This window comes from Acanthopagrus latus, chromosome 17 (assembly GCF_904848185.1).
Source record: "Acanthopagrus latus isolate v.2019 chromosome 17, fAcaLat1.1, whole genome shotgun sequence".
In the NCBI taxonomy this organism is placed as follows: Eukaryota; Metazoa; Chordata; class Actinopteri; order Spariformes; family Sparidae; genus Acanthopagrus; species Acanthopagrus latus.
The window spans coordinates 11,614,181-11,631,946 of NC_051055.1; the positions used below are offsets into that span (position 1 = coordinate 11,614,181).

Consider the following 17,766-nt stretch of genomic DNA (forward strand, 5'->3'; position numbering starts at 1 on the left):
CAAGCAGCCTATAATTTTAAATACAAATACAGATCTTCCTCATACTGACTACAAAAGAGGCTGCCAACAAAATATTTGTATGCTATATTACCATAGAAACAAGCAGCTCTCACCCACTCTTCCAGATTAAAGAGGGAAAGGCACAAGCAGAAACTTCTGTCAAGACATGATGACAGCAGCTCATAACTCAAATGTCAAATGAGGGTCACGTCTGAGAAAAAAAGACTGACTTCCTCTTACTCTGCATTTAGCTATGCCTATTCTTTTAGTCCTTCAGAATTGGTTGGAATATGATTTTTTATCCCTTTCCTATTTACTTTTTTGGCCTTTCTATGGCTTGAGATAGGACAGAAAATGGGATGAGAGAGAGAGGGGGGGTGACATGCAGCAAATGGCCACAGGTTGAACTTGAACCCTGGGCTACTGCAGCTAGGACACAGCCTCTATACATGGGACGCTCTCCCAACTGAGCTACTGTCGCATCCCAGTTAGATTATGATTTACAAGTGCTTACACACATAAGAAAAATATATTTAATGGGGGCTAAACAAAATATGAGGGAATTTAAAATCAATATCCAAATTGCACATTTTTTTTAGTATTGCAGTGCTGCAGAGAATTTTTGGTCTAGATGTCTCCAGATGTAAGAGAAAATTATTGTTTGGTACAGACCGCAACAAATGTCACATTACAGTGAAATCACATTATGATTTTACAGTCTTTTCAGTGAAAACACAAATCACCTACTAGTTGTTATTGTAATATCTGGAAAAAAAACAAAAAAAAAACAAATAAAAACAAAACAAAAAAAAACGTACATATTTGCACAGGTAAATATGGTAAACACAGCATATATTTGTCTATCTATGTAGTATTTGAGATATTATTAACACAAATGCCTTTCATGGTTCAGGTCCTGGCATGAGATAAAATATCTTGAAATCTGCAATTAGCCCTGACTGGCAGGCCTCAGTGAGATGTCAAACAGTAGGCGAGCAATTATCAGTGCATCATGCCATCAACTGATGCTCGAGATGAAAACAATGAAGGAATTAGTCACCATTACAGTAGCAGATCCAACAGCAGTTCATCACAGTAAGAAACTGGATAGCAGTAGGGCCTAACATGATCCACACCAACTGGATGCAGAAACCAAAACCTGGCAGCCATCTGAATCATCGACTCAAAAAGAACTCAAACCAAATACTCAGCAGTGGTATTCGATTTTAGCCCCAGGGTGACTTTTAATGATGGGAGTATAAAATCATGGCATGGAGTTCAAAAGAACTGCCAACATGATCAAGCATGCACTGCAATGCATTATCAACATTTTTTTGTTTTTATATATTTGGGACCTCGAGATCACAAGTTAGCAACTATATTAACAACAAAATAAGCTTTGTTTCGCTTCAGATATTGGGATAATAAATCCGTCATGGGAAAACAAAAGGTTATAACTTACATTTTTCAGAGATCAACAGTGTCACACAAAACATTTTGACAAGTTTGGCAGCTGATTAGAGCTGAACATGTCAGATCAAGGACTACAACACATTGGACTGAACTTCTTCTACCTCAATCGTACTTATTCAAATACATACTTCATAACACCTGTTTATTTTGCAGCTCCCCTATGCCAATAAGAAATCTTTAGGTTAAGGCCAACTGGACAGTAACACAACAGCTTTAAGTTGACCATTGTGGGTTAACCTATTACTTCGTAAGTGGAAGTAATTAACCATATTGCCATATTTATATCAAAACCACTTAGGAGAACATTTTTCAAAGAAATGGTAAAGGTTCAGAAAACAGTTTGCTTTAAAACTCCCTTACTCACCCCACATAGCAGTCTGTGTATGTCATGGTCCACTCATTTTAAACCTTTTTTGGCATAAATGAACCCATTATCTCGGAAAATCAACCTTTTGTTTCCTTGAGAAAATGAAATAATTAACTTGTGATCTCGAGATAACTGAATTAAAAAAAAATCAATTGCAAGCAAGACTGTTCTTGGCTTTTGTACTAATAGGCCCTTTATATTTACACTTGTGGGGAATACTGTAATGTTATATGTTGTCATGTAATTCATGCTGTCATGAACTGACTTAGACACAGTTATTTTTGTTTCAGACTATTGAATTGAATTTATAATGTTTGTGTCTATGTAGAAAAGTTCACACTTTTCTAGCCATCTGTAGGTGATTATAATTACATGCAAGTCAATTTTCTAGCGGGATATGATTAAACAATGTTTCTGTTACTGTAACCAGAGCTGGTGTGAAATTAAAACACATACAAACACACTGTGGAAATAACCACAGGAACCATGTTAATGACTTGTCTTAATAAGACCCTTTGGGCACAACAACAGATGCAGATTCTGACATCATATTTTCCAGGACTGAGCCCTCAAAAGGCCTTTTAACATTTTACTCTTGCATGCTGCTGCGTGTTTTGGACATGATAGGGGTTTCTGTCAGTAATAACATCTGTGAATGTTAACAGTGCTGGGAATCCAAAGGTTGACATTATTTTAACATAATTAAAAGAAAGCTATGCTTCAAGTGGGCTTTCCACAGTTGCATAGCAACACCTAGAAATACATGCACGTACTTCCTCAAGCAGCTGGAGAGAAGTGGAGGCTTTGCAAGTCACCAATACTATGTTAGTAAACAAAAAATACTCCCAATTAGCTTTCCCTAATGTTTCAAGTGTCGACATCTGCATGGACGTGACAAGCAGTTGTTGGGCGAATTAACAAGATTCTGCTGCCCACTTTTACAGTTTCCAAACATGAAATGCCTCCAGTTAGCTTTCTGAAGTGTACAGATTTGCCTGAATTTGAGAAAAGAACTTCCAGTCCACCAGTCAGAGTGGGTATGGTTATCCAAGTTAATATTCTGCTCCTACCTTTGTGGTTGAAGAGCCCCTCCATCTCCATAGAGGACCTGGAGTGTGCAATACAGAGCATGGAGCAGGGTACGATGCCCTCCTGGGCTGGACAGCGGTCCGTGGTCCGCACCAGGCACCAGTCTGGCTTGTCGTGGAGTCGTTCCAGAACCTCCACAGTCTGACCTCGGCGCACCGTCAGCTCCCCACTGCTGCCACCATTACTGGCCACAAAGTCATGGATCACCACTGTCAACTCACAGCCTCCGGAGAGCTGAAATGGAGGTAGGACCGGAGTTAAAAACCTACTGATGTATTTCTTATTTGTTTTATATCTTATTTCTACTGTTCACATGGCTACAAAGAATGAAAATAGTCTCCTTGGCACACTCTGTGAGGTTAAATCATATCCAGCAAGTTTTAGGACAGAAACACTAAATATACACTGAATATCTTATGACTGCCATCCAGTCTGTACTGATTACCAACACAGAGGACTTTCTGGTGTTGCATGTCTCTGAGCGCCACTGTAAATTTAGACAATTTTATCAATGACAATTTGTGTTATTGCTCCTGCATTTGAATTTGCCACTAATATCTTAAAAAGAAAAACATACTACTTTATAGCTGATGCCAACCAGCACAATCATTGTGTAAAATTATCTCTGTCATCATTAATGGCTCTCAAAACAAAAATCTAATATAATGCAAAAATCCTTTGCTAACAGCACAGACGCTCCGTCAGCATTGTAAAGAAAAGATGCACATGTAATTATGATTGGTGACTCATTCTAGCACAACTGAACAAAACGTCACAGTGACGATCTGAATCTAATCATCTGATTGTCTAAGAAAAGAAAGACAATATTAGATACAGGGGGAACAAGGTTGAATTAGTCATCTTGCTCCCTGGCTATTCTCATAGGAGTTTGAGTACTACATTGAAAATGCAGCTGCTTGTTGCGATTAATGCTCTAACAGAAGTGTTCTGTGCTCACAGGTGAAAGATGGAGAGTGCACCAGTATACCAGAAGGTGCACACATTCTGTTACTGTAAGAATATGACATATAAAAGCACACAATTTATGATCGTCTGAAGTTAACTGGCTTACATGGATATAAAAATGCAAACTGATGTCACAAATAGCCAGAGATAGAGATCTAATGCAATTTGATGTTTTCAAGTTTGCATCTTTTCAGCCACATGCCCATTAGACTTAAATCATTCACACATTTTATGCTTTTAAAGGCTAAAAACTGCTTAAATTGAACACATGTTCCTTATTTATAGTGTTGAAATATGAACGCACGGTCCTCATGTCCTTTAACAATGACATTAATTCATGAATCATTTAAAAAATGTGCAAATGTCACCGTAGTGTTTTTTCTCCTGAAATACAGCACATTTGCAACATACCCGCTGGTAGTGTGGTAACGCCAGAGAGCTGAGGAGCTGAGAAATGGGATTTGAGCTTCTGTCCTCCAGCCTCTCCATTGTTTTCCACTCCCTCATTGCGTCCTCAAGTCCAAAAGATTTAAGAAAACTCTACAGCAGCCTGATTTCTTCAGCAATCCACTTAAGTCGTCTTAAATCACAATGAAAGGATGCTCACTTGATAAGCAAAGTTGTCTGGTAAGTAGAAGTATTTAACTTTTTATTGGGTATTTCCCCTAGGAAAAACAGCTCCAGATAATTACAACCCTGATCCATTAGAACATCCAGTGGCTAGAGAACAAGTTGCTGCCTTCAACAGCGCTCCTCTGTGGGAGCTTACAATCAGGCTATTGAAGTTTGAAAGATTCCCTGTTGTGTGTCTCTTCCCCAGAGCGGAGCAGTTAATCCATCCTTGTCTTTAAACAAATAAACAATTTAGCATACTCATGTCCATTCATCAACAAACAAAAAAAAAAAGAAAATGCATACGGAAAAAATAAAAAATTTTGCCGAATATTTCTCTGTTCGAAGCAAAGTGTTAGATCGATAGCTGTGAGGACCTAAAACTGTGCTCTCCTGTCTGGCATACAGACGAGCATCCTCTGTGAAGAGAGCGTGGGAGGCTGAAGCTGCTGACACACAAGTCAGTCACTAAAGCAGAGAGACACACACAGGAACAACGGCACACACACACTAAAACAAACACACCACTGTCACTGCCTCTTGAATGAGAGGTCTCACAGAGAGCCCTCACAGAGAGGGAGATAGAGAGGGGCATTCAAAAAAGTGAGACTGAGACCCAACATTTATATTTTGCACGTGTGTTTTGAATGCTCATGCATGGGAGCGTGTCCTTTACTGAGGGAACAATGACTAATTAATTCATGAGCACACACACGCCGCTCACCTGCTCACCTTTTCAATCGGGTTTTATGTTACATGAAACACCCACAGAGCTGAGCTTTTTGTGCTAACAGTTAACTCAACAGCGACAGTGAACACATTAAACAAATTTTCTTTATCTAAAAGTATGTGGCTGAGCTGGGGAGAGCCTGATTAAAGTGTGAAAATAATGACCTTGTGTAGGAGTCCACTGCCACAGTTTATAATTGGTATGACTTAAAAGTATGGACATATTTTCTATCTATGTGTGCTGGTATGTGTGTGTATGTGTTAGCTTTACAGTTGCTCATACTGAGCGTAGGAGGATAAGCCTTCTGTGGTGCTATTACCAGATATAACCACGACCGACAGTGCCTGTATGCAGTGAGCTTAGATCCTCTCTCTCTCGCGCACACACACACACACATAAACACACAAAAAATCAACTGCACACATGGTTGCGCACATACAAACACTCACTGCTATAAAGCTCTGTCAGATGGACTGTTTCTTCCTCCTTACACAAGCAAACACTTTCACAGGAAACAACTCAAGGAGAGTTGCCTGCAACTAACCAGTCTGCAGCTTCCGACGATCATGTCACTGTGTGACAGCATCATGGTCCAATGACAGAGAGGCTACATTGTGTATTTTTAAAGTGCTCTCTGATACAACCCTGATTCTAAAAAAAGTCTGGACGCTGTGTAAAACGTAAACACAAACAGAATGCAATCATCTCCAAACAAACTGTGTTTCCCAACAATGGTTTAACTACATTTTTCCGAGCCCATGGTGTCATATCCTTTACACAATCGTGTTTCACAAGTTTGGAACCTTACCCAATCCTTGCTTGTGAAAGAGTGAGCTCTTTTCATACAGTCATGATATTATTACCTGTTATCAATAAACCTGTTTACCTGTGGAATCTTCAAACAGGTGTTTTCTAAGCATTTCACAACTTTTCCAGCCTTGTGTTGCCCCTGTCCCTACTTGTTTGATACACATTGCTGGCATCATATTCAGCATATATTTAAAAAAAAAAAACCCAATGATGTTCATGAGGTAAAATAGCAGCAATGATCAGCAATCATACCATTTTGTTTCATGTATGATTTACATAGCGTTCCAACTTTTTTTGAGTCTGGGTTATACATTTTGAAGATGAGGAATGCCTTAAGGTAGTGTGTGGGTGTTTTTTTTAATGGGGGTGTTCCAACCTTATCGCTGTCCAGGGTGTTCTGGGATGTGCGTGAGGCAATGGAGATGGTATCAGGTTGGCTGCTGGCATCTCCCTGGCTGTCCAGTTCCTCTCCGTCCCTGCAGGCATACATTAATATTACAGTAATCATCATAATCTTATTATAACAATTATTACATTACATTTTACTGGAAATGTTAGTTATTTAGATGGTTTTTCCCCTCTGAAAAGTCACTTTTCTTTCACTATTAGAAAACTCACTGAAACAGTTTGAAAACATACCTCTGTATTCATTCTCAAATATTTGTGGCATATATAAAAATATACATTCATGGTGATCATGTGCATTAACATGTAAACTCATTAATACATATTAGCTTACCGTCTGCCTTTATGTTTAGTTGTGGTGGCTTTAGGGATGTGGATTGGCTCCTTCAGAGCTCCACGCAGGTGCACAGTTCGCTCCTGGATGACCTCTCGAATGTGTTTGATCCAGTCCTGCTTGTTGTCGATACTTGAAGCCTAGGAAAAAAATCATAATTGGGTGAGATAAAGGTCAGATTCATAAGATCTAGTATACAATGATAAAGTACAAGTAATAATTTATGAGGCACCTTTCAAAACACTGTAACAGAGTAACTCATGTTAAAAACAGACTAAAATATTGTAAAACAGGTGAAATCACCAAATAGCAATTAAGAAAAATTGTTTTTTAAAAGCCACTTAAAAGAGTTTGCAGCCCTGATCTCCATTGCAAATGAGCCCTCATTGCACCTCACACACCATAACACATTAATCTGAACCATGTTCTACAGTTATGTCAGCAAATGTAGCCAGGTTCATTTCCTGCTTTTTCCACATACACATACAGACATTTAATCAGCAACAAGAGATGTGAACAGATGAGATAAATGAAAGCAGTTACCCTGTTCACTCAGCATGAACGTATAAATTATTAACACATAACACTACATCCGGATTAATTTAGCCATTATATAGTTGTATCGAGTCCCACAAGAGTGCTTTGATCTCTGCAATCTTGTACTTGAGTCACACGTCAATATTCAGACATAATGTGAAATGATGACAACACCGTCTCTTAAACTCCACTTAGGTTCCACAGAGGGACATTTGTCGTATGCCTCGTTTATTTACATCAGTCAGTTAATGTGCCGCCGTGCTGTGAATATGACTACCCTGGTCTGTATCTTCTCCTCCTCTTTCACTTAGCAACGAGCAGCACCAAGGCTGCTGCGACGCCATGTTACATAAGACACAGATGAGGATGGTCATCAAAGGTTATGCAATAAAACAAATAGCTGTGCACATACACATAATGTAACACACACTGAGAATTCACCAGTTTCAGTCTTTCTCTCTGTCAGTCTCAGAAACAAACACATACTGTATCTACACACACACCCTGCATAAAACATTGCTTCTGACTCACTGCGCGAGAACTACCAAGTTGCTTGTGAGTTTCGATTTTGACCCGTCAACTGCTACGCTAAATGTTTCTGTGTGATGAGTGAATAAGAAGCAGAAAGTAACACTCCAACCCCCTACAGGGAGTGAACTTTCTTGGCTGAACAGAGGGGATGTAGGATTGAGTGGGGGTGGACTGCAGATATGGAGTGACTCCTCTGCCTCATGTGTTAACAACTTGACCACTCCTGCAGATGGGGAATCAAATGGGGCTCTGTTTTACACTCGGTACAGTGCTGGAAGTGGAATTGCAATTCCTTATGAAACAAAAATGATGATGACAACTTATATCTGATACTACTGTAAAATATTGAGAGAGGAAAAATATTCTTGATATGAAGTCAGAGACCAAACATTGCACCTTCATCTCCTTCATTTAAATCAACATCTTGATACCTTGAGGACGATCTTGTTGTCTGAGGTCGGGGTCCTGCCGACCCACAGGGCGAACTTACAAGGATCTCCCTCCACATGTTCTGTCACTCCAAGCTCCGAAGTCTGAGGGGTTGAATAACATGTCAGCAAATCCACATGATACATAAGCAAACAATAATGCAATCCTGAACCAAACCAAGTCCAGTGTTCACAAAGCCTTAGGCTGGGTGCAGCTTCAATCTACATTTTAAAATTTTGATTTGAACCAACAAAACCTGATATGACTCAAGGAAGAGTTGGATAATATGAGCAAAACAAGCTACATTTAATTAGGCAAACAATGCACAGAAATTAACAAAAATAATGACCAGGTATATAATAAAAACTGTCATGTGTTAGTCCGTACTTATAACACTAAGGGCTGCGTCCATACCTTCCTAGCATCATGCAAATATATCCCTGGTAGATCTTAATTGACTTCTCTGCTATCTCAATTAGTAAAAAAAAAACAAAAAAACACAATATAATCTGATTAAACATTACTTACAAATAGCTTGCTCTTGTACAGATACTTGCTGCGCCCGTTGGAGTCTTTGACTTCTTTGCTGAAGACCAGGGACATCTCAAAGAGGAAGAGGTGCCGGTCACGACCCTTTCGGATCAGAGTCTTGGGATCCCAGACTTGGAAGGACTCCTGAAGTATCAACTCTCCCTGGGAGTCAATGTTCCCATCAAACCCTGAGATAGTAAGTAAGAGGAGAGAAGGAAAAGAGTCATTTCTGTGTATTTGCAGGTGTATACAGTATGTACAAACACGCGTGTGGGCAAATGGAGGTAAATTTTATCAAAAATAATTTGTGCTGAATGAACTGAAAGTGAGTGACATTTAATTTAATTTAATTCACAAAATCAATGAGGCAGTCAATGTTAGATTATGGCGAATCATCAGACCCTCGGAACACACTCAGCCAGCAGCTGGCTTTAAAAAATCAGTTCCATGAGCTGTAGAGGTGTGTGTGTGTGTGTGTGTGTGTGTGTGTGTGTGTGTGTGTGTGCGTGTGTGTGCGTGTGTGTGTGTGTATTTGTGTAAACCCACCATCCAGCATAGAGAGGTGCATGGCATCATTGGCTCTCTTGGGAACACTTAACATCACTTCCAGACCATCCTTGATCTCTCCTTTACCCTCCTCACAGCATGTCAACAACTCCTGCAGCAGAGGAACACAAGAAGAGACATAAGTGACATTCAAATGAAGACGTAAAGAACACATCAATAAGTTCACTAAAGGGTTAAAGTTCCTATCTTATACATTTTTTGCCCAGCAAAAGTAAATAATGCCAAACCTGATATGTTACCTTGTATCATTTATATAAGGACATGCTGTACCTTGAGAAGGAGCTGGTATTTAGTGATTCTCTGGACTGGTTTGATCAGGTAAGAGGAGATGGAGTTGGCAAGGCGATGTCTTTGTTGGATTTCCTGTAAATCAAAAAAGAAAACAAATAATGTTATACAGAAGCCAAGGTCTTTATTATTCAAACTCATGTAATGTACAAACACATTCAAAGCTAAACCACAACAACAATAACAATAACAAAGAACAATTTGTCAGTGTCAGACCAAATATTTTTAAGAAGAACTATTATACACCGCACGAAAATGCTCTCTCTGCACCTTGAATGTTTATTTAGTCCAAGAAGCACGTATGTATTACAAAATGTTAAAGAAAAAAAGAAAAAAACTAATATCATGTCAAGTCATCATCAAGTCATTTTACATCAGGTATTAATGATAGGGACTTACATCAAAGTAGGGTCCAGCATGTTCCAGGATGAGCTGAGTAGAGTCCGGCTTGTTCTTACAGTAGTTCACATACATCTGGAACTTATCGGCCTGAGCAGTAGGAACAACATCAGTGTTTACTCACAAGATAATACTTAAACTCATTATATTTAATATTGATGTACACAAAACAGACAAAACTAAATAATACTGGTAAATGTTTCAGGTGTTAAGGCATAAAAACAATTCAGGAACGTAAATTCTTGTAAATCTCTCACCCAAGTCACGAAACAATGGCCGACATCCTCTGGAAGCTGCTCATACTTCTCCAACTCCTTCAGGAATATACTGCACAGAGACAGAAAAGATTCAAAAGAGGAGCACTCAGAAACCGAGAAACACATTTTGTATATTCTCTGCTCCAGTAATTGCTTACAGTAATTGTATTATTTTAAACTTAATTAGATGATGATTAGCTGATCACTGCTCTACTGACTTGTGATGGAACTCGTAGAGGTCCTGCATGTTCCCAAAGATGATGTGTTCCTTGTTGACAATACCAGGAGGAATCTCCTCCACGCCACTGGTCATCTCCCACAGGTAGGTCTGCACAAACACCAGAGCATTATTTATCAAAAACCTAGAACCATCCTTGAGTCATCTCGTCTGATGTAGGAGCATCTGATCATGTCATTAAATATTTCAATATAATTATTTACTTGTTTTGTGAGCATATCTAAATTTAAAGTACCGAGAAAAAGTGGAAGTGGACAATTAAAATACAATTAAAAACAGTTTAAAAAAAAAAAGCAGAATGTTCACGCATTACAATAAAATATAATAAAACACAGCAGTGGCAAAGAAGAGTCATTCGTATCAGGAAAAAAAAACAAAACTTTTTTAAGGTAAACAAGTAGCCATGAGTGTGTTCATTAGAATACTTACATCCATACACTCCCGTAGGTCTCTGACGTAGGCTTTCTCTGTCTGAATCAGTTCGGCCATTATAAATCTGAAAGGAGATGTACACTAAGTCTATCGACACTGATAAACATGGTCAGATGCTATAGTTCATCAATATAAAAGTGTACCTGTCAACTTGCGATGAAGACTTTAAACTATATGGTGAAACATTGCAAAACCAAAACAATAAGCATGGAAAAAAGTACAAATTGTACTTGGTTTTACTGTTTCTACATAATTTGTAACTACTACTAATCTAGCTATCAACACATGCTCAAGACAGACTACAAGAACTGGTCTTATAATCAGCGATCAGATCTTTTAATTAACAAAAACTTTTTAAAGTCAGCATGTTAAGGGTTAAAAAAGACAGTCCACGTGACAGGAAAGTGTCTCCTTGGCACTTGACAAAATATTTAGTTCACAGTACAAAGCCATTGGATATCATGTTTTGACCTACAGTCACAAATAGTCTCCTGTTACAGTAGGTGGCAGCACTGTAGACATCTATTTACTGCTCTGAAGCAGCTCCAATATCATGACATTCTTCTAGGCATATATTCAAGAAAAAACAAGCTATGTAAATGATTGTGAGTGCATTACAGTGCCCTTATGGCTCACTTATGGCTTGTGAACATATGTACTATAATTTGCAGGCTGTCCATGGGCCCCTTTCTGTATGTATTTCCCCCATAAACCATTTAAATCCAATTACCACAGACATCACAGCATCAGGAACACTTTGAACAATTTGTGATAAATGTTCATGAGACACATCTCTGCTCTGCATCCTCTCACATGCACCATAAATTCCATCTCCATTTCTTTACACACTTGATTAGATTCAAAGATTTCTGCTTTCACTGTGATGTGCTCATGTTCTCTGGGTAATCTGACATTACAGTCCATATCATCACTAACACTAACAATTTGAAATGAAAGTCTGGCTGCAGCTACACAATCTTAATGGGACTCACAAAACTGTTTTCATATGTTTGCAGGAAATGATTGAATTATTCATGCAGACAGCATTCCTGTGATGCTGAGCATCAGGTGGCGATCAGTGGAGAGTATTCCAGGAAATTGGCTACTGCACTTACTCCTTCCTTCGCGCTGACTTCCTCTTCTCCTCGTTCAGTTCATGGGCAGCATCCCTCAGCTTGACCTCTGACCCTGGAGCGCTGGCAGGGATGATGTCCAGTTGCAGCTCTTTACTCTGAAAAGGACATGGTGGACAATCAATGGACACCAGTCATCACATCTATGCATGATGTATTTGCTTTCTCTCTCTGTTACAAGTAAGTTGAGATAGAGTTTAAATAGGAACCTGCAGTAAAGCAACAACCTCTGACCCTCTGGTGAAAGCTCCTACACTTGAAACTACAATAACATGAAAGCCAGGAAAAGTTTATACTATTAAATTCACCACATGACTTTGTCATAAACTTGCACTGGATAGACTAGAGACAGAGGCTCTGTTCTTATCATTATAACCTGTTCCAGACATATCAACACCTGTCTCTTTCTATGTATTTTCATTATACAGCATCAACCTGAGCTTTTAGAATTGAGCAAATGAATGGTGTTTCAAAACACACATAGGGATAATACAGGTTCTTTCTGTCTCTTCTTTGAGTTTTATCAATGGTGCACACTCACAGCCTTGTTGGAGTCGGAAGAAATGCCAAGCGCCGTTTCCAGGCAGGTTCGGTATTTGTCCATGCGGAGAGAGAAGTCCCTGTAGCGCTTGTCCACTGAGGACACCCATTTCTTTATCTCCAGGGCATGGGCGTGGCCCTTGTCACAAAACCCATCCGCCAGCTGGATCAACAGCTTTACCCGCTCTTTGGTTTGCTGTCAATAGATAGACATTTAGGGAGGGGATAGAGATAGAGAGACAGAGAGAGAAAGGGAAGAGAGGTGGCCGCAGAGAGGCAGTGCCGGTGGAGGAAAGGTAGATAAGAGAGACAGAGAGAGAGAGAGTTAGGAATCATTGTGTTTGCTTGATGGACTCAATGGCTTGTTCTCCAACACAATAACAGTAACACAGCAATGAGAAAAGAGGACAATACACCGCCCTGGGAATGGGCCTCACAGCAGAGTGCAGGACTGTGCAAACATACACACAACACAACAAGGAGGGCAACAGGCACAAAAAAATGCACAGTAGCTATCCTCCCCGCCTTGTTTTACACAGTAAAAGACTGACAAATAAACTTGAACCCACACGGACCTTTGCTGTGATCTGGAAGTCTTCATGCTCTTTGAGCAGCTCCTGTGTGTGATGAATGCTGGAGCCAGTCGATGTGTGTGTGGACAGGTAAAACTCCCCAGTGTCATGGATCCACTCCAGGGCCTGAGGAAACAACCAATCACAAGTGAGTACGTTTACACTGCCAGGATTTCAGTTACACAGTCAGACACAGTCTCTATTATTATAACTATCCAAATCTTAAGACTTGTTTCAAACTGATGCACAAACTCTGCCTTTAATTCTAAGTTGAATTGACCAGGGTTTGATATGTTTACTATTTTCCATTGTTCAGTTAACCTTGGAACGAGTAGATTAGGATTCAGAATTAGGCCAGTTGACATCTATAAAATTTGAGAAACAACAATATGATAAAGGAAAAAGATTTTTATGACACATATTATCAATACACCATACATATAAAATCTGGTACCACTGATCAAAAATGTAACTTTTAAATATCTAGCATTTAATTTCCAAAGGTCCCATTTAGTTGTTTTTTTAATCTGCGTACTTCATTATCAGAAGTAGCAGAACTGGTACAGGCAAACTGTGAATCCAGAAAGCATTTGGGCCTTGCGGATAAAATCTGGATCGCCCTAGAATAGCCATGCCCTAGAAACATCTATGATGTCATCTGATTTTCACATTGCTCTGTGCCTGCGCCCTGCCATCAAAACACCACAAGAGGGAGCAAATTGTCTTGCATTCAATCAGCATTAGACCCCTTACATGTAGATAAGAATCCAGAGCTTAAATGCCATGGATTCTAACTTTCTTTGACTGCTTGAAAAGTCATGTTTGAATCAAACAACAATGGCTGTTCTAAGCCAAGTTTGATTAAAACAATGTTGGGTGTTATTGATCTCTTGCTCTTTTAAAACATCGAAAAACACCACAACAAGAGGTCACAGAAGTTGAAATATTTGGTCCAGTTGAGGGCTAAAAATGAGTGGTTGGACACTTATGTTTGGCAATGCTCTGTAATAAACGTGGTGCTTAAATTTAGTGGGCCACATAATGATAGCCGTCCTCATGACTGTCTTTGTTGCAAATGTCTGCAGGATTACATCATTTCCAGTATATTTGAAATGTATCATTACCACGAAAAAACAGACTGCTTTACTTAAAACAGACTCAAATGGAAGTTGCAGCTGTATACTTGAGGCAAACCAACTTGCTGATTTGATTCCAATGCAAGCAAGAGTCGATCATCTAATACGGAGGAGGATGAAAACTGAATGAAACAATGCACCAATGCACTCAGCCTTGTCATTGCTAGTGGCCACATAAACATCCAGTATGCACTCGTTCACAAGCACACACCTGTTTTGCGCTGCGTTCAAACACAACATATTGCTGGCACTGGTCCAGCCTCCGCTTCCTCATTGTCCAGAAGTGGAGCACTCTGTTCTCTCTCTGCAGCAACTCATTCAAGATATCTGATGGAAGAACACAAGCATTAAAAATTGTTGTCTTGTTGTGCATCAGCATTTTACAAGAACATATCAAGAATTTGGAAATATAATACTGTGAATGAATTAAGATGTCAGCGATAGTTAAAAGTTAAATATACAAATTTGATAAAGATCTTTGCATGATAAGATGCAAAATGATGAAGGCAACTGCTGAGTTGTCTACTTACTCTTGACCTGAGTCTCTGGAGCTTTGACATGGGACAACATGCCAGGCATATTGACACTATTCCTGTGCAGGTACTTCAAGAAGACATCAGCATTACGCCGGGCTAATGTACAGGCCTGTAAGTGAGCAGAATGAGAGCATACATCACATACAGGCTCAATAGTAATACCTTTCTAACTAATGTAGAAAATTTCTTAGAAATCAACCTAAATGATTTTAGTGATTTTATACATCTCTTCTTTCTTTTTGTCTTACCTTGAGGAAGGCCTCTTTCTGCTCCAGATGTTTGCTGATCATAGGAGTGACGTGGTCTGACTCACTGTTCGGGCCCAGCTTATCAGCACCGCCACACCAGTCTTCTTCTCTCTTATACTCCTGCTCCAGGCTTTCTAACACACTGCACACCTGAGACATAGATGAAACAGTATATAAAACCACTGTACGATGCAACACTGGTCCTCTACTGCTCAAGACACACACGCAACCTGTGAAATTGTACATCCTTGAGAACATTGTTTTTGTGATGCTCTGACACTGCAGGCAGACACTTTGCAGGCACACTGACAAAGGACAGTGTCCTTCCATAATCATTTTTTGCCTGATTATCTGCCACACACTTTAACACCCGTTTGTGCCCCCCCCCCCCAACACACACAAGTACCTGTTCAGAGGTTTTGTAGAAGGCAACAGAAGCATTAACAAGCTTGAGTCTGTCCTCCATCTTCAGCATCAGCTGCTGCCAGTGGTCTGCTACCTTCAAGTCACAGAAAATAAATCAGTTTACAACAAGCACCATTACAACCCTGCCACCTCTGTTATTATTCATGCTCTCCCTTAGAGATGTATGAAATTGTAAGAGATACCTTTTCTGCACAGTCCCTGATCATATCCATGTCATAGTGGTTTGCCTGGAGTAAAGCCTCAGCCTTCTGCTGTACCTGCAGTGCACTTTGATGGGTTTTCTGAGAGCGGGGTGAGGGTGAGATAAAAAAAAAACAACAACATGAAATTCAAGAGTTATATGAACCTCTATATCACAGCCATTGCTTTGAAAATAGGACCCCAGCTTCTTGTTGGCCCTGCAGGGCAGTTTGGTAGAGTGTGGAGGAGAGGCTAAATAAATAAAAGTTGTATGTGATTATGGCTGTGTCATAAAAGATTGTCCTGGAGTGAGCATCCTGGGGAGGAAATGAGATAGGGAGGTTAAAAAAAAAAAAAAAAAAAGCATTTTGTGATTTTTTTCCCTCTCCTTACTGGACTCAGAGCAGTAGAGGGAGGGGAAACAGAAGGAGATGAAAGAAGAGTGAAGGATTTCCTGCAACCTTTGGTATTGTCTGCTGCACCTACAGGGTACCATCAAGGAGGACATTCCCATATCAGTTGCTATTTTCTTACCACACAGGGCCCATTGTGGGTTTCAGAGACTACAGTTATGGCATGCATATTAAAATTCAAGTCTCACATAGGCAATAATCATAAACACAGCTTCTTCTGTGGGTGCATCTTTGTGTGTGTGCGTATATGTGAGCTCTGGAGAAGTAGGTCAGGTACAGGTCTGAATTAAAATGAGCCAGGCTCAACAAGAGTTCAAAGGAAAGGCACCCTGCATAATCAGTGGGAAAAGGAGAAAGGAAGTAAGGAAGAAACGTAAGCAGAGAGAGAAGAAAAAGAGAGGCAGATATATTAGTTATTCATAATTCCATTTCATGTGTGACTTGTGATGAGACAGGGAGGCAGTGGATACATGTATGAACCTGAGAACAGTTTTAGAGAGGCAAAAGGTTGAACATACTAAAGTAGGAAATTGGTGATGAAGAATGGGGCACAAGGAGATGAACTGGGAAAATGTGAAATATGATTTTTTTCAAAATGTTACCTCTATTGCATGTTGGAATTGCTCATGTTCTTTCTGCAGCTGTTCAGCTTCTTGTAATGAACTGGCTGTGATCAGACCGGCGTTCAGCATGGATTCACCATTACGGATCCAACCCAGCACCTAAAACAAACATACACAAATCATTTTGTTATTATCACTCTGTATTTTTAAATGGACTGAAATTATCTGCATCTCAAAAAAACTTTGCTGCAGAGGCTCAGGGTTCAAGTCCGACCTGTGGCCCCTTGCTGCATGTCATCCCTCTCTCTCCTCATCCTGATCCCATTTCCTGTTGTATCTCAAGCTGTCCTAACATGTAAAACCATGAAAAGACCCCACAAACACTTGAAATAATCAGCTGTAAACTTTGTCTGTGCACCATCCACTTCCTTTTATCTTCCTCTTCTCATGTTTTATTTTCAGTGTTTCTCTTACCCTGACACCTCCTCATGCCATTGCATTCTCTCTCTGTCCATGCTTAAATTCCTTGACATCAAATTTTCACTTTGCACACATTTCCCTACCTGCCTACTCTATCCTTTACTTAGCCCCCTGCACATAATCACTTCAACTACCACACACACGTGTGCTCCTAGATGTGCACAAAATCCCATTTGCTCATAGTTTTGTTGGCCTAGTTTTAGCCAAAGTGTATGCTAAACACAGTCTGACAGAACACCTCTCTCTGACTCAGCAAAGCACACCTGCTGTGTGGGTGATGGGCAGAGCTGCAACTGGATCTTGGCTGTAAAAGTGATGATGCAACACAACTCTGGCTCCTGTTTTCCGGCAACTATAACAGGACCTGTGTTTCCACTGCACTTGCAATGTCCCGAGGCAGGACAGGTATGCGTGTTTGCTGGTGGACGTCAGAGGAGCTGCACGTCTATGTTACGTAACTCTAATGCACGAACAAACAGCAGCAATATCAGCAGTAATGACTACATGTATGATTCACCTGTAAGGTATGAAAAACAAGTAGAGT

General features: G+C 39.9%; 1 protein-coding gene across 2 annotated transcripts in view; it reads right to left on the minus strand.

Annotated features, from left to right (window-relative positions):
* triob (trio Rho guanine nucleotide exchange factor b) overlaps positions 1-17,766 on the minus strand; it is a 105,496-nt gene that overhangs the window by 20,697 nt on the left and 67,033 nt on the right. For both annotated transcript variants that reach the window (XM_037075717.1, XM_037075718.1), the window contains exons 18-37: positions 16,782-16,901; positions 15,769-15,867; positions 15,567-15,659; positions 15,161-15,310; positions 14,907-15,021; positions 14,588-14,703; positions 13,244-13,366; positions 12,670-12,864; positions 12,111-12,226; positions 10,993-11,059; positions 10,544-10,653; positions 10,326-10,395; positions 10,069-10,158; positions 9,652-9,744; positions 9,361-9,472; positions 8,812-9,002; positions 8,286-8,387; positions 6,787-6,926; positions 6,424-6,523; positions 2,911-3,163 (exon numbers count right to left, since the gene is read on the minus strand). In XM_037075717.1, the coding sequence (XP_036931612.1) occupies positions 2,911-3,163; positions 6,424-6,523; positions 6,787-6,926; positions 8,286-8,387; positions 8,812-9,002; positions 9,361-9,472; positions 9,652-9,744; positions 10,069-10,158; positions 10,326-10,395; positions 10,544-10,653; positions 10,993-11,059; positions 12,111-12,226; positions 12,670-12,864; positions 13,244-13,366; positions 14,588-14,703; positions 14,907-15,021; positions 15,161-15,310; positions 15,567-15,659; positions 15,769-15,867; positions 16,782-16,901 (2,455 nt within the window). The remainder of the gene's footprint in view (positions 1-2,910; positions 3,164-6,423; positions 6,524-6,786; positions 6,927-8,285; positions 8,388-8,811; positions 9,003-9,360; positions 9,473-9,651; positions 9,745-10,068; positions 10,159-10,325; positions 10,396-10,543; positions 10,654-10,992; positions 11,060-12,110; positions 12,227-12,669; positions 12,865-13,243; positions 13,367-14,587; positions 14,704-14,906; positions 15,022-15,160; positions 15,311-15,566; positions 15,660-15,768; positions 15,868-16,781; positions 16,902-17,766) is intronic.